The sequence below is a fragment of the Schistocerca americana genome, chromosome X, assembly GCF_021461395.2.
Source record: "Schistocerca americana isolate TAMUIC-IGC-003095 chromosome X, iqSchAmer2.1, whole genome shotgun sequence".
Lineage (NCBI taxonomy): Eukaryota > Metazoa > Arthropoda > Insecta > Orthoptera > Acrididae > Schistocerca > Schistocerca americana.
The window spans coordinates 161,898,543-161,921,963 of NC_060130.1; the positions used below are offsets into that span (position 1 = coordinate 161,898,543).

Below are 23,421 nucleotides of genomic sequence, written 5' to 3' on the forward strand. Positions count from 1 at the left end.
TGTCATCACCAATTCTGCAGCTATTCCTGTCATTGTCAAAATTTGTTCACCGATTAACTTCACCAAGCCTGCCAGAATCACAGGTTTACTTATCCCATGATTATTTTCCGGTTAGGCATTATTACGAGTTCGTACAACACATTTTCTGCGTTACTTACAGAACAGAACTTACGTGGCTGCTAGCCAGGGACTGTATAACTGGTCCTTACTAGTGTAGCAATCTGGCCAAAAGTTTTCTGTCATAAATACGTTTTCTTGGATACACTGAGAAGATAATACGTAATCTTTCTCACCTGTTATTCCTGTCAGTCGTTTATTTCCACTCTGGTAGTCTGAATCTATGGATTTCGCTAGTAATTATAACAATGCGGATCATTCACAAACCCAATCAACCACATAATCAAACAGTGATTGGCATTCATCCATTCGGCTTTACTCCGCTCAGCTCGTATAGCCCCGTCCCCTTGTGTCTCCGGAAAGTTCATTTCTAGATGTGACAAGGATTCTCCTAACAGAGACATCACGCACACTATACACGCATTCAAAAATAGATTAATGATTTATACCGAAATCAACTTAAAATGTATTCAAAAACCAACAGGGAAGTCTTTCAAAATCATATGAATAATCGACAGACAAACATGCGCTGAATGCTAGGCGCTTTGTGAAACAAGTGTTTTTTCCTCAAGAATATGAATTTGGCACCCCCTTTTCCCGCTAGCATCTAGCTGCTTGCTGCAACTGATTGCACAGCCAACAGCCACATTCCTGCTCAAACAAGACTCAACTGCACATGCACATGAGCCCGCTCATAACTGCTAAGACAAATCTAATGTAAACTGTTGTGACTTCACGTTCATCGGAGGCAACTTGTTGTTATGAAGCATTGTATAGTCTTCCTAAAGCCTTTGACACATTTTGCTGTTGGCAGATGCTTGCATGAGCAGTGTGTGTCGTTGTTGTATATGGCGCATTTCCTTTGCAATTTAAGTTATTTTCATTTTTTTCTTTCGTTTATCTTTTATTGTTGAAGTATTATTCTGCAGTAGTGGGGTACAATAATATCCTTTGTTAGAGTATCGGTTCTTACCAGTCAAAATTACAAAAATGTAACTGAAGACTAAAACAATGAAAAATTCCCAGAATTCTAAAAAATTCCCAAGTTTTTCCCGGTTTTCTCCCAGATGAAAAAATTCCTGGGTTCTTCCCTGATCTCCCAGTTGTCCTGGGTCGCTGGGTCGTAGACACACACACACACACACACACACACACACACACACACACACACACACACACACACACACACACAAAAAGCAGTGTAAATAGCACGCATATATGGAACACATGTGCAATACTCTAGTCTGGAACTCTGCATTACAGTGACTGAAAAACAAAATCGATAAATATTTTTAGACCACACTGAAACTCTTCCCCTAGCTGTGTAAATAGAGATATTTTTGGTTCTACTTACGCCAAGTATTTTCCCAGTGCTATCTGTAGAGTTGTCAAGCATGGGTCACACAGCTATGAATGGCAATGAAAGGTCATAATCAAAATTCTGGAGATTTCATAATTATCGAATTGGATGGGCAAAGAAGAATAATGTTGATAAACACTTCAAATCAGAGAAGCACTCTGTTCACCAGTGGGAAAATACCGCTGATTCTCAAAATAAACCATCATCGGCTGGAAGCTTAAACACAGCCAAAAGAAGGAAACAAGGAGAGACCTTTGGGGGAGGGGGGGGGGGGGGGGGGGGGAGCGAAATTTTTGCAAAAGCAAACATTAGAGTCAAAAAACTCCCAAATCACCACTTCTTTTTTAGAAAATAAGTAAACTTTGAGGCTTTGCATTTATGTTCTTAGCACAACAACCCTTTAAATTTATAAGTCTAATCATTTACAAACAAGCAAAAAGTTTGATGTTAACTTCATCAAAAACAGATGCCACATTTTCTAGTCCATCTCTGCTTGCAAAGTGACAGTTACAGATCATAAAATACTCTCAGGTATAAAACTTACTAGGCCTGTATTTCACATCTTCAGCTTCTTTTGACACACTAACTGATCTTTCACGTGAAGATGGGTGGACATCTGCAACACCTGTAGGTTTACAGCAAAATTAGGAACTCTGCAAAATATGTTGAAAGAAGTCTATCTAAATATGGACAGTACATACAGACTTACACAGTAAAATCAACACAAGAAACAAACAGCATAAGGAAAACACACACACACACACACACACACACACACACAAGGAGGAAAAGGACGAGTGATTAAATCTAATGATACTGGGAGGGAACCAAACAAGGAAAGAGGGCACAAATGGATGGCAAGAGAGTGGAATGCTCGAGAGAATAGTTTGAAGGGTGGGAACGAGTGGGGGTTGGATGACACATGCCTAGCCAGGATGGGGAGGTGGGAATTGTGGTGATAGGAGTGGACGGGAAAAACTGGAGATGATACTGCAGTGACATAATACGGCAGGGGAGGGGAGGGGAGGGGGGCAGTTTCCGGGTATGTAGAGGTGGAAGGGGGGAAGAGGGAGGGGGCAGTAGATGTCTGCATCCGGCCTTTATGCTTGCTTGAAATGCTTGCAGCATACTGTTACACAAAAGTCCGGCAGATAGTAATATATTCATTTTGGATGCAGGGAGCACCTGCATTCGACTTCTGTCACGCTCATTCAATCACCCCATACTTGAATGGCCCAAATGTCCACTCTAAGTCTGCATGCAACACTGGAAGCAACTTGAGCTCGTACACAGCATGTGTATTCATCAGATTGTCGGATGTACATTAGGTGACATAATGGATTCCTGCCTGTAAGACAATTCTCTTTTGCTGAAGCGAAAGTTGAGACAGCAGGAAAGGTGAAAGTACTGGATAACTGGGATGTAGAAGAATTAATTATTAATCCAAAAAGTTTCTACAGTTGGTTGAGAATGACTCGAAACATAACGAGTAAGGGGCATACACTTAGTACGTCCAGCAGCTTTCAGAAAATGATATCTTCTCATGAGTGTCTGGAAAGTGAGTTAACATTTACTTTAACATTAAGTGACATCAACTGATATAAAATTTGGACATAGTTTTTAAATGTTACAATACATTTTTTCTGTTATTGACATGTTCTAGATGCTGCAAACTGACCATTATTACAAAAGTTGGTGGTTGCTTGGTTTTTCTGAGAATTTTTTAACTGTTTCCAAATTTGCTTTGCTGCATGACAGGGCGGCCCTGCCCTCCAAACCCCACAGTTCTCCATTCAACCACAGCTTGCTTCCTCCAAGCATTCATACTCTAATATACCATGTCCAAGCACGGAAAGCTCAAGAATGTATGAGAGAGAAAAATCCCCAACCTGGACTTCTGCCAGAGACACTGGCATTGGGACAGGTTGTGCCAGCCAATTCTGTGGGAGGGCGTGCGTGAACTGAGAAAATGGAGTGGGGATACCAGGCCGGGAACTGGGGTCAAATGAATTTCATAAATGTTTAAGTTTTAAGCCTAATAATACCACTGGAGGCAAAGTCACTTTACACGGCTTAAATAACACATCCCCCAAAACTTGTGGCTTGGCTTGTGTGGCTAAATGACACAGATAGCCATAGAGTAGGTTCAACAACATTGGTGGGTAATTGGTGGAGCTTCTTAAAGATGATTAACATCTTTTCAGTAACTGTGGGAACAACAGTCTGGATGGTTCATTTAGCTGGCCTTTTAACATTAGCCAACATAGTCTTGCTACAATGGTCATGCAGCACAGCTGAATGTTAGATGTTCTGTGCGTCTCTGAATATCACATAATAACTGGGATCGAAAAGTTATGTATCAGGGGCTATAGACTAGTATCACTTCCAAGTAATACTATCATGGAAAATGTAGGAGTTGCAATGTGTGTAAAAGTTGGACACGAAGTCAACAATCACTGAAACAAATAGTTTTTTGTTGATCACAATCTACACGCTTGTGCTTACGAGTTCCTGCTGCAGAATACTTCTCTGACACTTTTAACAGCCTACAGATGTCCTCTATGGGAAATTTCAGTTATTTATGAGAAATCTAGATGCATTATTGAGCTACCTGTCAGATAAGAACAGTTAGCAGTTTGGGTAGATTTCAAAGTAGATTTTTTAAAAGATAGGGACAGGAAAAATGACCTATCATCAATATTTGGGTGTTTCAATTTAATTTCTGTAGTCAATTTTTCAACTCATATGCAGCATGATAGTAGGACACTGATTGATAACATTTTTGTATACAGTTTTCAGGCTGAAATAATTAATGTTTACCCAATTGTTAATGCTCTACCTCATGATGCACAATTAATGTAAATAAACAATATTGTACTTCACCACTCTGAGGCAGGTTCATACAATTATTAATGAGAATAGGATACATTGTTTTAAAAGAGGTGACATGAGATGATGAATATATAGAAAGAGATATTACTGTCAAATTCAATTTACATATGCAATATGCATCACTGGAACAGGGAATTTTTCCCACACGGGGTAAAATATGCAGCTGTTAAACCTCTTCATAAGAAAGGCAACAAGACAGACTTAAAGAATTATTGTTTAATTTCCTTACTGACAGATATTTCCAAAATACTCAAAAAAGTAATGTATTCAAGAGTAGTCTCACACTTGAGTAGAAACAGTTTACTTAGCATATCACAGTTTGGATTCAAGAAGAGTTGCTAAAATGAGAATGCTATTTACACCTTCACTCATCAAATAGTAAAAGTCTCAAGTAATAAAATATTGCCAGTTGGCATTTTCTGTGAACTTTCCATAACATTTGATTGTGTAAATCATGTTACTCTCTTACAAAAACTCAAGTTTTATAGAACTGATGAGCATACACACAACTAGATTGAATCATACATAGAAAACAAAATGCAAAAAGTGTGCTGAATGATTCAAACATGTCGGAAGGGTAGAAAGTTTGAGCGACCGGGGAGAGATCACAATGGGAGTCCCACAAAGTTCAATTTTGGGTCCACTCCCATTCCTCATATATGTGAATAATCTTCCACTTAACACCCAACAAACAGAATTGGTACTTTTTGCAGACAATACTAGTGTTATAATAATTCCCATCAGATAGAAAGCAACAGTAGAAATTGTAAGTGACATTTAACAAATAATTATAAGTGATTCTCAGAAAATGGAATCTTCCTAAATTTTGAGAAAAACACAGTATATTCAGTTTTGTTACAACATACAGAGTCATACCAACAATTGATGTAGCACCTGAGCAGAAGTCAGCGAATAGGGTAGAATGCTCCCATTTTTTGGGCGTATATTGATGAAAATTTTAACTGAAAGAAGTGTATTACTGAGCTTCTCAAACAATTAAGTTCAGTTACGTTTTCTCTTCACACAATTGTCAAATGTCGAAACAAATTAATTAATTTCCTGACATATTTTGCATATTCCCATTCAATGTCTTATGGAATAATTTTCTGGGTAACTCAGCACTTAGAAACAAAGTACCGATTGCACAAAAGTGAGCAATAAGAATAATGTGTGGTGTTCCCAAACCAATGTCATGTAGGTACCACTTCAAGGAACTAGGTATTTTTAACTGTGCCATCCAATACATATACATTCACTAATGAGATTCATCATAAATAATCCATCACAATTTAATAAGAACAGTGATGTCCATACAGACAACACTGGAGGCAAAAATGATCTTTATTTCCCATTACTCAAGATGTCAGTGGTTCAGAAAGGAGGTCAACATTCAGCAACAAAAATTTATTATCATTTGTCCAATACCATAAAATGTCTGACAGGTAGCAAAGCAAGTTTCAAATCTAACCCAAAATAATCTCTCATGGGGAACTCCTCATGTTCCACTGACAAATGTCTACACAAAAACTTAAAATAGATTTTGTGTGGTCCAGCCTTAAAAAACAACAAATTGAGAAAAATGCAGAAATGAGGAAAACATTAAAACCTAAATATGAGCAAAACCATGTGTAATTGGCATATATGATTAAAAATCTTAATGTTCAGCAATAAATTGTTTAAAATCTGTGTAAGTGAAGGAAATTAAACATGCAATACATTGTTTACACAATAATTTGTGGTAATAAATTTCATCAGCTCTTAAAAAATCATAGATATGTAACAGCAAATCAAAACTCGTCACGAAATTAACGCTGTTATCTGGGTACAAGGTAATCAAGCTATCTTTTGACATGCTACGAGAACAAATTACACATCAACATGCATGTTTTTGAGAGATATTTCCTTGGTCCTTACCCATAAAAAAAATAAAAATTGACCAACATTGGTAATTAAACCGAAAACTGTGAAGTACAGTGAAAGGCGTCAGACTGTAACATGTGGGGGTGTGCATTTTCCTACTGTAGCCAATGGCAGTGAAGCATACTCTGGTAATATATGAGTGCAGTGACCTCTAGTGTATTGCTTGTAAACTTTTCCTTATTCACTGTGCCACTCCATCTCTATCTTGTTATCCCCACTGATAATGGTGCCCCAAGCAGGCAGCAAATGTTACTTCTGAACACGATGTCGCATGAGTGCATCATTGATTTGTAACATAGTTATTATAATAAGGAATGTACGTGGTGCCATAACAATCGATAGTAACTACAAAATTACACCACATCTGTGATTATTTAGTTTTGTAAGGACCCTCGGAGATCAGAAATGGTGCATTACAGGACGGTTTATATACTATTCTCTTGTAACATACAGACATTTACTGAATAATGCCATTTTCCTTTAACAACACCGAATTGCCAGTAACTACCAGAAGACCTGACCTTTTACAGAAAGACCTTGTATACCTACCCAACGAAGTACAGTTTTGTTCACTACATTTTCAGCCAAATCGGTGGAAAGAAGGAAACTTATATGGAATGTAATACTCACATTATTTGACATATCAAATAAGCCACCAGAACTGTAGCTTAAGGGGAAACCTAACAAACATGATGATAAATTGTCAAAAGTCATAAAACTGTTTCCCAACACAGGAGGAACCAATCTCACAATTGTTGCTAAACCTGAGCCACAACTTGTGAAAATCTTTAACACGTTCACTTTTGAAGCAAAAGTAATTACATATACAAAAACACTCACGTATTAAAAAGTCAAGTTAGGTGTAAGAACGGGAGAACTCCATAAAAAATTTTCAAGAATCAAGGAAAGTGCCTAAGACAATAACAACAGACAACAACAGAAATATATGCTTCCCATGCATGAAATGTGTTTACATTCTCTTGTTTTCAGTGGAATAACCTGCCAGTATACACGCACATACTCAAAAGTATTTCCTCATTAACGAGTTGCAACTTATGTCATTGTGTCAGCGGATTCGGCTATTTTTAGATGTATTTCACAATAATTTGTGTCTCTTGTTGACTTACTAATGCATAGAATACAAAAATGTAACTACTCCATTAATGAAGTAGAAAATAATTAGAAACAACCATTATCCTAACGATACATGTGACTGACTGCTTTCTCACCGCCTGGAGCGCTAGTATCACTCTAACTGTCAAACGGTAACAACTTTCACATCAGAGAATGTCGTGACCATCTACTATTTGTGTCTAGGTACAGCAAATCTCGTTGCTGATCAGTTGTGGTCGGCTGACTTCGGGTTTTATGGATCAGCAGCTCGTAGAACTTCGTGATGGTAGATAGTCAAGGCTTAAGTGGCCTTTAGGACAAGGAGCTTTTGATTCATTCCACGTGAAATTCAAAATTGTATGTTAATTACTGAAGATGTATCGAAGTTCCTAGGCTGCTTATGCAGTTTTTAGGACCTACAGTTTACAGTAATGAAGGACTTAACAAAATTTTCTCAACAGTATACCCCATAACTAGAAGCAAATGAAAGTTTTCTCCAAACTACAAGCAGTTTTTCACAAGGAAAGTGTTCCAGTTCTTATTACCTTAACTAAAACTATAAGTTTCAGATTACAGACTACATAAATAGATTGGTCTGAATCCTATGTTTATCACTGATGGCTGCACAAATGTCATGGACACATGTTTCTTTCATTAACCTGGAGCTGAATTTGACCTTTAAGTAACTTCTCTCGAGAAGTTAGTATACAACTACAGCAGTTTACAAGTAGCTTTGTATTTTTATGTAAAATTCCTTTCTGTAGGTTGAATCTGCCAATAACATAAAGCCTTGTAATTATATTTCAAAACCCTGGAGGTGCAGAAGTATTTACTGGTGTATTGCACTGGAGTGAAGAATCAAATTCAGTGGACAGTCTTTGTGATACAAGCTAGTTAGGTTAATGAGTCTATTACTATAGGATGGTCTATACATCATGGTCGCCACAAGTTTCCCCAAGTGAAACTCCCTGATATTTCCCTAATTTCCTGACAAGTTTTAGCATTTTTCCCTGACAAATTTTGAGATCGAGGGTAACTAACAGCGTAAGTTAACAAAAATATATAAGGACTTCTGTATTTCCAAAGGTGTGCGCAAAAATCTTAAGTACTAACATTGCAACATCTTTTGTAATGAACTATTTTCAGATGGAGAAAGCAAGGGAAATGGTATATCTGTTTCATTAAGACCACTGATATTATTTTATTTCAATACAGCGAAACTCACTTGGTGACAAAAATACGCATTTCGTTGGAGCCGCAAGACAGATTTAAAATACCTTCACTAGTTTCAGAAATAACCTTGGAAAAAAGTAGGCCTCTTGAAAGAAGCGTATAAGACAGGGAACAGTTGTCTAAACAAACACTATAGGTGACTGCCAGTAAAATGTTGATTCTACTATGTTCGTTATTGTGAGTTACTACCCACTGTGTTACGTCTATTATTTTACAGATATTGTATGGTTTTTCTTTCAAGAAATACACGAGTACATAGCATGCAAACTACCAGCAACTGGCACAATTTTCTTCTTCTTATTTTCCATACTTTCTAATATATAAACTACTTCTGAAGTGTCAGAATGTACTAGAATAAATAGAATGTCTATGAAATGCCACTCTGTACAATGTACTTGTGGTGAGACAGTCGCAATTCCTGAAATCCATCGCCCGTGGCCTCTGGCCTGTCCAGGAGCACTGCAGTCCTTAGTCCAGGGAAACCACAAAAATCCGATGCATTATGCGACATATGGACAGACCCGGACTGCGGGCAGATCGGTGAGACTAGATTCGATGGGCAGGGCCTGCACATTAATGGGAACCGAATGGCTTCAGATCAGCACGCCATATCCTTTATAGAGATATCTGTAGAAATGACCTGCAGTTTTGGGCTGTTATGGAAGTCCACTCATGCCACAGACACCATGTTAATGAAATGAGATCATGGTGATCACTCCATGCAACAGGTAAGTTGCGCAAATACTCTGAGAATCAGTAGGAATAAAAATAAGTAGCTGCTCACCGTAAAGATGATCGCTGAGCCGCAGACAGGCACATAGAAAAGACAATCACTCTCTAACAACTAAATTTTTGGTTATTGCCTTTGTCAGAAAACAACAGCACACACATATTCATACAATCACTCAGACACATCTTGTACACACATGACCGCCATCTCTGGCCGCTGCGTCAACCGTCTCTGAGACTCAGGTCCAAACAAACCACTCCTCATGCCTCCCTGCTTCTAATCAGCAGCTGCTAGGCTAGCGGCAAGAAGTGGTGGCAGCAGTGACTGCAAGCTGAGGGGAATGGCAGAAAGGGGAGAAGTAGTAAGAATGAGGGAGTAGGGAAGTCATGCGCGTACTAAGTTGCGCCCAACCAGTGACGATGCACGATATCTCAGTAAACATACCATTATATCTACTGAGACAAAAACTAGATTTTTCTGCTCCCCCCACCCGATATTTCCCCAATTTCCCTGACATATTTGAAATTCCGATTTCTAGAACTTGTGGCAATCCTGTACATAGCTTTCTTAGAGTACGAAACATTTTAACATTTTGAAAATTGGGTGAACTGTCTTCATAGTGCCCTCAGTGGTAGTGACCTAGGAAATTTTCTTGGTAAAGATATTTCGCATAAATTGCTAGTAAGTTGCAAATTTTGTTGCAGAAATTCATGATTATTGATTATGAAGATTACTTTAGTACTGTACATCATTGTGAGCTTTTGAATAAAACTGCCATGGCATCTGATTGCCATTAGTGTTTTTGCTGATAAATAAAAAGCAAAGAAAATTTTCATTGCTAATGAAGACATGTTTCTTTGAGACAGGTTTTAAACTTATAAATGTCTCAGAAATGAGATGTTAAACTGTACATGCAGCAAATGAGACATTTAAGGCATTCCGTATCAGATTGTTCAAATACATATACAGTATTTTTATTTCATCAGTTCCGATTTTGATGTAATTTGGAATACATTACACATATATTTGGTATGAGAGGAGAAGAACGTCATGGCAACATCGTTCTTTCCATAATTTTCTGCATAAGCGAGTTTCAAATTCATTGGGAAAATTTTGATTATCGCCCCTATATCTTGGACAACTAGCTGATATATGGTTTTATTAATGCCATATGTTGCAGTGCACAGACTGCAACTATATTTTTCCATTTTTCACATGAGAGTTGTCTTCCCATAAACAAATAACAATAACCAAAACAACCCAGCAGTATAGACTACTGTTTGTGAGCTTTCACTGTCTGCCACCAGAAAGCGCTACGAGCTGCAGACCCAAAGTCAGCCGAGTGCAATTGATTGGCTCACCCAATTGGCACCAAGATTTGCTGTCCCTAGACAGACACATAGTTATTAGATTGTGACTGCGCTGAGGAGTCAAAGTGGACCATTCTGTAGTATTACCAATGTGCATTGTTTACATGTCAAACTTGTCACTTGCTCTAGTGTAAAAACAGCAGGTTTCGTGAAAGCATGTGTATACACACAGGTTTTCCTTCACAACAGGTACTTATTTATAACAATTAATATGAAATAACGTTAAGTCTGCAGTGATTTTAGTGTTTCTCTGTCCCAGAAATCTGTTACATTTATAAGAATCTGTCTGCCATCACAACACATTAAACACCATTCAGGACTGCAATGGATACGAAAAATTGGAGGGGGAACACTGCTATCAGCTGCAGCTGGACATTAAACAGAATCAGTGGCAATGAATCAAAATGTGTGCCGAATTGGGATTCAAACCCGGGATCTCATGATTACTAGGCAGGTGCGGTAACCAGTGCGCCATACAGGACACAGCGTTATTGCAACTGCACAAACTATCACAGTACACCTCACGGCCGATCCACACTCCCACCGAGCGCTACCTATCTGCAGCCATGTCCATTACACTCCTGATCGCTACTTAGAGATTCCCACAGGAGGTCGGACGCATTTGTGGAATCGTACTGAAATAGTCCGTGAAGTGCGATAACACTGTGTCTTGGATGGCGCTGTGTTTACCACACCTGCCTAGTAAGCACGGGATCTCGAGTTCGAATCCCGGTCCAGTACACATTTTTGCTCATCGCCACAGATTCCGCTTAATGTCCCATGCAGCTGCTGGCAGTGTCCCCCTTCAATTTACTTATGGTGTTTCACGGCTGTGGGATCTGTGTGGTGTCTGTTCTTTCAAAGGAACAGACATCATGCATTCAAATAATATACGAAAAATCCATTGCACATATGTTTACTGAACACGTCTTTTTTAATTGTGATTCCACACATAGCAAATGGAGAAGCCTATGTCGGTTGCAGTTGTTAGAGGCACGATACATTCCAGATTCTGTCGACAGGCTCTGAGCAGATCTACTGTAAGTAAAATTAATATACAGTAGTAAAGGGCGTACAAGGTATAACTATACAGACTGAACATAAGTGGAAGCCGTGGTCACTCAGTTCTCTACACACCGGTCACATTAGCTGTACACTGGAACATGGCACCAAGAAAGTTTGTTGTTTATCACTGTATATGCTAGAAGCCACTGCATTAGTGTTATGTCTGGCTGCAAGTGGAAAACAAACATGCAAGATGTTACAAACATCTGAGATCTTACCATCTGGCAATTTTCACCGTATTCCAGTGTTTTCAGTTTATTTCACTATGTAGGCTATAAATTTTTGTTATTTATGAGGCGGACATAAAATAAAAGAACTCTCAAAACTATGTGTTTTAAGGTATAATTTGAGGCCGTAGTGTGTTGGGGAATAGCTCAATAACCCCTTACATCATTAGCAAAAGTTACAGTCTTTTAAATTACATACCCTACAGTATTACTAGTGGCAAAACCCACTACTTTTCCTAATATGTCTATTATACAACATAAAAATTTGAAATTTCTTTCTCATTTGTTTATGGATTTGCGATTTGGTTATTTCAGTTGATGTTATGAGTGTTGGTAAAATTGCTATTTAGGAGGAGAGGAATGAAATTCTCACACCGACTGATTTATACCTTCTGTGCCTGTTTATACTTTATAATACAATATTTTATGAATTTCAAATGTTTCATAGGCTTTGGTCTGTAAACTTATTACGTGTTAGTGCGCTGGCTGTTGGATAACATAGCAAGTCGCCAGCCAATAAAAGCTCACTAGCTGTAAATGGCCATTTCCTTAATTCTGACCAAGCACACTCTTTGAGACTCAGTGTTTGAATTTCAAAGGTGGACAATCAATCTTGTTGCTGATTACAGTACATCAGGAATACATTCAAAAAATGAGACCAAGTTATAAGTTATGCAAGAAAAGGTGGCAGCTGGGCATCTTTGTCACATATTGGCTCAGTCTGGAATACTTCACGTCGACTTTACTGTTTTTCCTTTGCTGCCACAACCTAGCAGTAATGGTTGTGCTGGCAACACCAATCGTGGATTACGTCAGCATTTCCTCTCTCACATCTACTCTCTCCGCAATGGCCTAAAATATTCCCATAACTCAGCAACCACCCATGGTGTGAATAGCTGTTCTATTGATTTATGGAACAAGTAACTAACCAACTAACTGCATAGGAGAACGGCAGCTGATTTTAGGCCCTGGGGACATGCAGTTCTACTGTATGGTCTAAACATCATGGCAATGCCTTGGGTAAAATATTCCTGAGGTAAAATAGTCACTCCTTTCAAATCTCCATGCATGAAACAGAATGATATCATAATCATAAAAATAACAAATCTGTCACTGTGGATTGAAGCATGTAAATGGGGAAGTTGTCAGTGACCTCACAAATATTAACAGAATTGAATATGGATAAAAGTGCTACAACCTTTGGCACACTCACTCACTCCAGCACTCGTGTTGATCCACACAAGCACTTCATATCACATGCCGTAAAACAAAGGAGAAATAGCGGCAGAGACTACACCTGGGAAGAAAACAGAAGGAAAAAAAAAGACAGCAGATCTAAAACTATGGCACAGGGATATGTGACTGGCTAACAATTTACAAAAAACATAGGTGAGCCATTCACCCTCATTAAGAACATCTCCCTAAAATTACTGGAAACAAGTTGGAGAAATAACAAACCCTTAAAAGCCTCACTACATTTGTTTGAATGTCACTTAAAGTAGAGGGCAGATCTGCAGCAAATCTGCTGCTGCCCTTTGGTCCAAAAATAAAAGAGTGTATTAAAATGTGGCCGACAGTGGTCTGTACGCTACAAGCACCACACATTAGACGGTCGTCACGCCGGATCAAAACGTCATGTATAGGAGGACTGTGGCTTATGTGAAGATGACTAAGGAGGACTGCATCCTGTCTTTGTAGCTGAAAGGAGGTATGCCATGGCCACATAGTGGGCTTTACTGTATGCAGCTTATTATCTGTCACTTTCAGCCACTCCTCCTCCCATCAACACATGACTCTGTATTGCAACAGCAAGACGATAGTATGCAGGGGGATGGCACACTTAAATAGGAGGAGGAGGACCACAACATGCCTTCTTGGCTGCTACCTCTGCCCTTTCTTTCCCCGCAATACCCATGTGCCATGGTACCCAACAGAAAGAAACCTTCCCTGGCTGAAGAGAGCATCCTGGATATTCAGGACTGCTTTATCTGCTGGGTAAAAGCATTGTAGAGAGTGAAGAGCACTCAGAGAATCAGAACAGACAAGGAATTTAACACCTGAAGCACATGCCTTCTGCTCCAGTGCCTGGGAGATCGCATATAATTTGCGTCGAAAATGGTAAAGTCTCAAGGCAGTCGGCCCTTGAGGACGCGATCAGAGAAAACAACCAAATTTAAAATTACTCTGGACCTCTGGTGTAACCGTGGTGGCAGGCAGTTAAAATCCCAGAATGGTGGTGTGTGTGTGTTCCACACCAAGTGACTCCAGCACACACTGCACACAGATCCCAAATGGCATTGTTGCTAGTGGACACTAGAGAAAATGCATTCCAGAGGTGGATGAACAACAGTATGGTATGCAGGTGAAGTCATAACTGCAAGAAACTTACAAGAGTGATGCACCATGAGAAACTTCCATCGACGAAGAGTGGCAGTTCCCCAGCCTCAGCATAGAGGCCTGTAGGCACCTGTGGCCAGTCTAATCTCCTCATGATGGATAGCGTCAATAATCTTCAGATAAGAAGGCCTTACTGACCAATAAACTGCACACATCCATAGTCTAGCCATGAATGCACAAAAGCCCTATAACACTGGAGCAGAAGTGCCCTCTGCTCCCCAAGACCTGTGGCTAAAGCACTTTATAATATTCTGGATTCTGGCTTTCAGCTCTCTCAGGTGCGGTAACCACAACAATTTGGAGTAAAAAATAAGGTCCAGAAACCTCAATGAGAGTTTAAAATTTAGAATGGTGTCCCTCATCTGCAAGTCAGGTGAATTAAAAATACAACGAGGATGATTAAAATGCACACACACACACACACACACACACACACACACACACACACACACGCGCGCGCACACACACACACACACACACACACACACACACACACACACACACACACACACACACACACACTTATCTGAAAACCCACCTTTCCAGCCCACTCCTCTAACTTCTGCACTGTAAGTTGCAACTGACTGGTCACTGTTGCAAAAGTGAGGGTGATACAGATAAAGGTATAGGTAAAATCATATGCAAACAAGTATCAGTATACAGGACTTCTTATCACAGAAGCGATACTGTTTATGGCTGTGGAAAAAGAGGACAACGTCCAAGACACTACCTTGAGGAACACAACTCTGGTGCTCAAAATGATCCAACAGCACGCCACCAACTCGAGACCTAGAAGAGCGCTTACACAGGAAGGACCATATGAAAATGGGGAGGTGGCCATGAGAGCCCCACTGATGGAGTCGCACAAGAATATTGTGTCTCCGAGTAGTGTCATACATCTTACTGATTTCAAAGAATATGTCACGACAGTGCTGTTTATGTAGGAAAACAGCCACCTCTAGTAGGGTCAGATTGTTGACAATGGACCGAAATCACCGGACTCCACACGATGGTTCATCATTTGCTCCATTCCTACACAGCTCATTAAGATGAAGATCCGGTAACTACTGGGACACATGCAGTGCTCTCCTGGTTTGAGGAGAGGTATCAGAATTGCCTCTCTCCAAAAGTTGGGAAAGTTGCTTGTCTGCCATATAAAATCAAAACATTCCAGGAGGATTTCCTGTGAAGCTGCTGGCAAATGTTAAAGCACACAGTACCGGATTTGGTTGTGACCAGGTGCAGAATCAATAGTCTCAGACAGTGCTGATTCCAGCTCCCACATGGAGAAAGGGCAGTTGTAAGACTCAGAATTGTGGTAGCTGAAGTTCAACTTGCACTTCTCTGCAGTCGCATGGTTGGGGCAAAACACTGGATCTTGGCTGGCACAGACAGTAATCACTGCAAAATGCTCTGCCATCATCTGAGCGATGTCTCCGGGCGTTGATTGGAGACGCACCTATTTCAGCACTACTGCTATCAGTGAAGAAGGGGGATGGTTGATGGACTCCAGGAATGCTTGCCATGGCCTTTTCTTGGTCTCCTTAATGACACATGGAGCCTCGGCTCTCGCAACCCAAAAGGCTGTGAAGTTGTCTGTTGTTGCTCTCCTTAATGATGCATCGAGCCCTGGCTCTCACAACGTGAAAGGCTGTGAGGTTGTCTGCTGTTGGGGTGTACTTAAACTGTCGAAGAGCCGCAAGCCTGTTCCAGATTGCTGAGCAGTGCTCACTAGTCCATCAAGGAACAGGTTGCCTCCTAAGATGACCTGAGGACTATGGGATGGATAAGTCAGTATCATGATACATCACACTGTGATGTGGTCCACCTGTTTCTGGACACTGTTGCAGTGTTCAAACGTAGCTAGCTTTTGGAGCAATAGCCAGATAGTCCTGCTGACGATCCATTTTGGTGGCTCCTGTGCAGGTAATGTTCCAGCCACTAGATGAATGCAGAGTGGGAAGTGTTCACTGAAATGAAGGTTGTCAATGACTTCCCACTGAACAGAGTCCACTAGAGCTGGAGAATTTAGAGAGAAATCAATAGCCGAAAAAGACCCAGTAGCAGCACAGAAATGAGTGGGAGTGCCTGAGTTGAGGACACACAGCTCGTGAGACATCATGAGGCTCTTCAAAACATAACCCTGAAGGCAAATAGAGGTTGAGCCCCACAAGAAATGATGGGCATTGAAATCTTCCAGTAGAAGAAATGGTCGGGAGAGTTATTCCATACAATCTATGAGAGCCTCAGAGTCTACTGTATCTTGTGGGCATAAAGTGAGCAAACAGTCATCCTCTGATACACGTGGATTTCAGCTGCAACTACTTGTAGGTCAGTAGCCAGTGGGAGATTAGAGGTCTGACGCACATTATTGACAAACACAGTGACCCCTCCCTTCTGCCTTCCCCCAGTCAGGTTGTCCTTGTGGTAAGAGGGTATACGCCTGTAGTACAGGGCCATCAGAAGTTTTAAAATGCATTTCCTGCATACACAAGCACACAGGGCATTCCTGTACCAGGAGTTTCAGTTCCTCCAGATCTGTCCTGAACCCAATAGTGTTCTGCTGTAGGATGGGTGCATCTATCATGGGTGTAGCACAATCACCCAAGAATTTTTGTCAAGGAGGGGAGCCCGCAACAGTTGGATGCTCAGCCTTGAGGCAAGATGATTGCCCTAGACTGCCATGAAGGTCCATCACCTCTGAAGAAGAGTCGAGAGAGACATCAGAGAGGATGATGTCACATCATTGGACTATGTATTTCCCATCTCCGTCAGTGGGTGCTTCTTCACCTTCAACTTTGACTTCTTTGTCTGAGGAGGATTCGGAGCCAGAACTGTGGTAATGGTAGTGGCAGTGCTGGACGATGGGCCAGACAATCTTTGGAGGAGCAAGGACCCATGCAATGTCGGCAACCATAGCCTTTTCTGATGTTCTTGGGGGAGGGACAGACTTCAATATAACTGCAGCAGCACTAGTGAATTGACAAATGCAGGTACTAGTACTGCCAGTAGTAACATCAATTCATGTAACAGTATTGGCTTTCTGCACTGGCTGTTTAGGAACTTAAGCAAACAAGGTAGTGACTGTTTGGGGCAACATGGCCTTGTACATCTCTTTGGCCTCACCATAGTAGATGTACTTCATAGTCTTAACCTTTTGTATCTTTTGTTCTTCAAGATACATGCTGCAGTCACAACTCCAGCCAGGCTGAATCCCAGTGCAATTCACAGACTTCAAAGGAGGTGAACAAGTGACTCCTTCATGGGCAACCTTACCAAATTTGTCACAATTGATATCTCCATGACACTCAAGAGTAGTATCACCACACCACTGGTATTTAAAAGAGCGCATTGGGTTTGGGACATAAGGCCTCATGCTTAGGTAAACAAAACCTGCCTTAATGTGCTCAAGAAGTTTCGTGCTATTGAATGTCACGATAAAGGAGATGGATTTCAGAAGATCCCCATCTACCCTCTTCACAAAGTTTTGCACGTATGTCAATTATACCTTCTGGAGCCCACTCATCGTTCAATTCCTCCTTGGGAACATCCCCCAGATCACTGCATGTCCTAACATGTTTGCTGTAATTCAAGGTGGTGTGTATCTCAGTTTAAATAGCATGTTCCCGAAGGCATTGAGCTTTCTCCAGGATCTTAACTTGTTGGGAACTAGAAGTTTCTACCAGCAGTGACCAATAACACAATTGCTTGACTAATTTTAAAGTGCTAGTAATGCCTTCTAAGCCTTTATGAATATAGAAAGGCAAAACTTTATTGAAGCTATCCTCTTTCCTTTCCAGTATTAAAGACATTCTGATTACCAGCATCCATTCTGTTACTACAGACAAAATTTTTGGAAGGAACTCCTGAGCCAGGAGGACTGGCTACACGAGCCCCCTCATTTTATTGGATGTTAGTACCTACCAGCGGCCCACCCTTTCCACTGGGAGGAGGACAGAATTTTGAAGGTTCTATCAAGCAGCTAGGGAAAGAAAAGTCTATCTGGATAGAGCCCTGTGTGTCTAGGTAGGCCTTATGTAACTCCAGGTTCCCCAGAGGTTGCCCACTAATGACTGTTTCACATCAACAGCCATGCATCTCATCAGCATGCAGCACGTCTTGAGATTGGAGGTTTTTTATAGAGGTTTTGGCCATCCTCACAATCTGGACGGTCAAGCTAAGATCCCCATTCCCTGTCACACACAATGTTCCACCATCACACCACATGGTGGTCACTGAAGCATGCCCAGAGCTTACGGTGAAAAGAGGACTGGCGGTGCTTACCATTCCCCAGGGTGGCCAAGCCTGTATCCAGCAAAAGAATGCTGGGCCCTTGAGGACGAAGGTTTATATAGTAGAAATTGGTGAAGTGCAGCAGCAGGAAGGACAGGTTTCTGGTTATGTGAGTACTGGGATCTCAAAACAAAACCAGATACATATAATGCAGGAGTAGGCCTCACAATGAACAAGAAAACATGAATCCAGATAAACTACCATGAAGCACATAGTAAATTCGTTGCCACTGCCAAGATTGACACAAAACCAAGACCAATGACAGAAAAAATATATATGCCTACCAACTAAAAATGTATCCGAGAGATTGAAAGAGTATATGACGAAAAACGAGATTTTATTCAGTCTGCTAAGAGAAATGCGATGGCTTGACTACTACAATCTTAATAATGAAATTGCAGAAATCATGACTGGGTTGACAAACAATAGACGCAAGTAGCAACTACCCAGTCCACTTGCAAAGTGATAGTTACAGACCATTAAATAATATCAGGTACACAACTTACTTTGTGTCAGATTTTCAATCTCTTTCGGCACACTTTTTTCACGTGATGATGGGTTGTCATCTGCAGCACCTGTGGATTTGTAGCGAACTTAGAAACTCTGCAAAAAACTGTTGAAAGCAGTCTATCTAAATACAATACAAACATACACTTACATAATAAAAACAATACAATAAACCAACAGTAGAAAGTTGGAACACACACACATACTACATGGGAAAAGGAATGGAGAAGAATCTAGTAATATAGTGAAGGAAGGGGCTGAAAAAGAGTCCCAATATAGACTGCATGAGGGAGGAATGCATACCAGCAATAGTGAGGGATGGGAATAAGTAGGGCTGGGCAGATACACACCTGGGGGGAGGGGGGAGGGGGGAGGGAGGGGGGGGGGAATGACTGCAGAATTATGACTAGGTCAACAAACAATAGATGTAATTAGCAACTACCCAGTCGGCTTGCAAAGCCATAGTTACAGACCATCAGATAACTTCAGGTACACAACTTACTTTGTGTCAGATTTTCAATCTCTTTTGACACACTTTTTTCACGCAAAGATGGCTGGACATCTGCAGCACCTGTGGATTTGTAACACACTTAGAAACTCTGCAAAAAACTATTGAAAGCAATCTATCTAAAGACAATACAAACATACACTTACATATTGAAAAGAACATAATAAACCAACAGTAGAAGGTTGGAACAAAACCATACTACACATGGAAAAGGAATGGAGAAGGCTCTAATGATATAGTGAAGGAAGGGGCTGGAAAAGAGTCCCAATATGGACAGCACAAGGGAGGAAAACATACCAGCAATGGTAAGGGATGGGAATAAGTAGGGCTGGAAGGATACATGCCTAGCGTGCGCGCGCGCGCGCACGCACTCTCTCTCTCTCTCTCTCTCTCTCTCTCTCTCTCTCACTCACTCACTCACTCACTCACTCACACACACACACACACACACACACACACACACACACACACAGAGAGAGAGAGAGAGAGAGATTGATTTTTTGGGGGGGGGGGGGGGGGAGAGATTGTGGAGATAGGAGTGAGTGGGGAAAAACTTAGAGGTGTGTGTGTTGGGGGAGGGGGGGGGGGATAAGCCAGGTAAGTGTCAGCCAATTCCAGGGAACCTGGTGTAGGGTAGAATGGATCAGCCATTTTCTTGCACCACAACAGGAGCACCCTTGAGCCGAAGTGGACGTAAGCGCCCCTCCTGCCAGCCTCGGTCGCTCAGATCGGCTCTCTATATGGGCATTAGTGGACAGTATAGAGTTGTAGACCGGCACTCCCAGATCAGTTATCAGTGTTGTGTGTCAACTTGCAGGAAACTTTTGTATAGCAATAACTTGGACTTATGTTGTAGGTCGCCCATCGTTTGCGACACCATTGTCAATACAAGTTAAGTATTGTCAATTTGCTTCATAGAAATAAAACTTCTAATGTTATTTGCCTGGATTATTGTATAGCATTCCGAGAACACAGCATTCCTTAGGCACCCTCTATACGAGATGAGTGGGCAAGACCCAACAACTTGCAACAAGTCTTCAAGCGAGCTACGTGCCAACAGCCACAGAAATATGTATGTTTTTTGTGCTGGCACTTTCATTCTCTCGTCTTTACTTTGGAGGAGCACATATTGCTCTAACAGCTTCTTCTCGTTTTTGCTGATCAGTGTTTTCAGGTGGGTGCTGTAGAAAATTTCTTTGATTTTGAAATTATTTAGATTGCTTGCCTATTAATTTTTTACATTTGTGTCCTCCAATATGCCCACTAATCCTGTCCCACCCCCTGCTGAAGCGCCACAGCCGCAAGCGTTAGATGCCATTCCTGCACTACTCAACACGGTGCAGCAACTACTGGCCAAGGCTGCACACCCGACAGAAGCACCGCCTACTGCAGTTGCTACACCACCTTTTTGACAGTTTCATGACCAAGAAGAGAATGGCTTGAGTGGTTATCACAGAAGGTAGAATGCACATTAGGACAAAGGGACAGGAGGGACGAAAGGAGAAGAGATGAGGAAGAAAACAGGAAGGGCGAAGGGGCAGGCAAGAAGATGAAGACAATCATAACATTTTACTGGTAAAGATTCTATTTATAAATTCACCATGCTCATTTCAGAATGACATGCAATTGCTATAAAGATTATATGTGCGGAGTGCTTTCCCACATACATATGTAGTATTTCAGTATCATAATTTCCACAGACACATAATTAAAAAATAGCTAGTACCAATTTCATGAGTTGTTCCAAAAACAACGAAGGATTTCTCCTGAGATGGAAGTTATTTTATTTTATGTCGCTTGACTAATGCGATCTTAATAATGAAATTTCAGAAATTCCAAACAGGTTTAATAACACTAGATGCAATGGGCTAGCACATTGTCTACTTGCATAATAATCACAGTTCACCAAATTATTTCAAGTGTACAACTTACTGTCTATCATAGCTTCAGTCTCTCTCGTCACACTAAGTGATCTTGTAAAAGGAGACGCGCGGATGTCTACAGAACCTACAAATTTGTAAAAAAATTAGTAAAGCAATAGACACATCAACTTCACAGAAACTGAATAAGAAACCAAGAGTACAAGGAAAATAAATACGAACACACTTGAGAAGTACGAAATAATAGTGGACCAGAAGCGAGCAAAAGAAGCCCAGAGAGAAGAATAAGAGGGTGAAACATGTTTCAGCCAAAAGGGAGATGGGAGAATGTGGGAGTGGGAGGATATGCCTGAAGAGTGGGAGGAGATAGAACAGAATTGGCAAGTACAGGGAAAAGTGCAGAATGAAAGGGGATATGAAGAATGAGGAAAAATGGAGTAGGTAGAGAGACCTGATCTGTGGATCCTGAGAAAAAGAAGAGTGTGAGAGTGGGGTGGGCTGGGAGAGCGGTGGCATGGGCAGGGCAGTGTGGGAGAGTGGTGGCATGGGCAGGGCAGTGTGGGAGGGTGGGGCAAGAGTTGGCCCAGGCTGGTTCTTGGGGCAGGGCAGGGCTAGAGGTAGCATGACAGGACAGCATTGGTGGGAGTAACATGAAGGGAAGCATGGGTGGGAGGCCAAGTGGTGGCAGGAAAGGTTATTGGGGCCAAATGAGGCAAGGGTGGGAAGGGAAACTGGGGCACGAGAGGCTTGGGTGGAATGGGAAAGTGGGGGCAGGGACCAATTGTAAGGTCAGGGCGAGGCATAGAGGGTGGCCTGGTTAATTAGGTGCAGGGAGGTTGAGCTGGGATATTGGGGGCAGGGCAGGGTGGGATGGCGAGGCTGTAAGGGGACAGCAGGGCAACGCAGGCCGACAACGGCACCGCAGGGTGGCGTGGGTCATGGACAGGACGACTGGTCGGCGTGGGCCACAGATGGGATGGCTGGGCGAGTGAGGCGGGCACTGTACAGGACTGCTGGGCGGTGTGGGCCGGGGACAGAAAGACTGGGCCATGGATGGGAAGGACGTGTGGGGTAGGTTAGGGACAGCTAGGTAGTATGGGGGTGGTATGGAGGAAGTTAGGTGTTAAGCATGTGGGGTGGGATGGGGAAGGTGTGTGCTGTGTGGAGAGTTCTAGGTGGGTATGGTGTAGGGTGCTTTGGGAAATTGGGGTTGGGGGCAGGGTGAGCAATGAGCATGCATGTTGCCTGTTAGCACTGATAAGTGCAGATCATCAAATAATTTCAGCTATACAACTTACTGCCTGTCTCAAATTCAGGCTCTCTCTTCACAGTAACTGTTCCTTTAAATGGAGCGGAGCGGTTATCTGGAACTCCTGTGGATTTGGAACAAAATTGGAAATGAAATATACAGATACACTTAATGGTAGAAACTTATCCAGAAACCAACAGTACAAAGGTAAGTACATACACATACGAAAATAAATTAAAATCGCTCAAAAGAGGAAAGGCCACTGGACCTGATGGGATACCAGTTGATTTTACACAGAGTACGCGAAGGAATTTGCCCCCCTTCTTGCAGCGGTGTACCACAGGTCTCTAGAAGAGCGTAGAATTCCAAAAGATTGAAAAAGGGCACAGGTCATCCCCGTTTTCAAGAAGGGACGTCGAACAGATGTGCAGAACTATAGACCTATATCTCTAACGTCGATCAGTTGTAGAATTTTGGAACAAGTATTATGTTCGAATATAATGACTTTTCTAGAGACTAGAAATCTACTCAGCAAGAATCAGCATTGGTTTCAAAAAAGA

The 23,421-nt window shown here is 41.5% G+C and overlaps 1 protein-coding gene across 1 annotated transcript in view; it reads right to left on the reverse strand.

Annotated features, from left to right (window-relative positions):
* Positions 1–21,702, reverse strand: part of LOC124555881 — a 176,796-nt gene extending 155,094 nt beyond the window's left edge. The window contains exons 1-4 of the mRNA XM_047129942.1: positions 21,665–21,702; positions 19,727–19,795; positions 19,224–19,292; positions 2,022–2,102 (exon numbers count right to left, since the gene is read on the reverse strand). Coding sequence (XP_046985898.1) covers positions 2,022–2,102; positions 19,224–19,292; positions 19,727–19,795; positions 21,665–21,674 — 229 coding nt within the window. The 5' untranslated portion in view covers positions 21,675–21,702. The remainder of the gene's footprint in view (positions 1–2,021; positions 2,103–19,223; positions 19,293–19,726; positions 19,796–21,664) is intronic.
* Between the last annotated feature and the right edge of the window lie 1,719 nt (positions 21,703–23,421).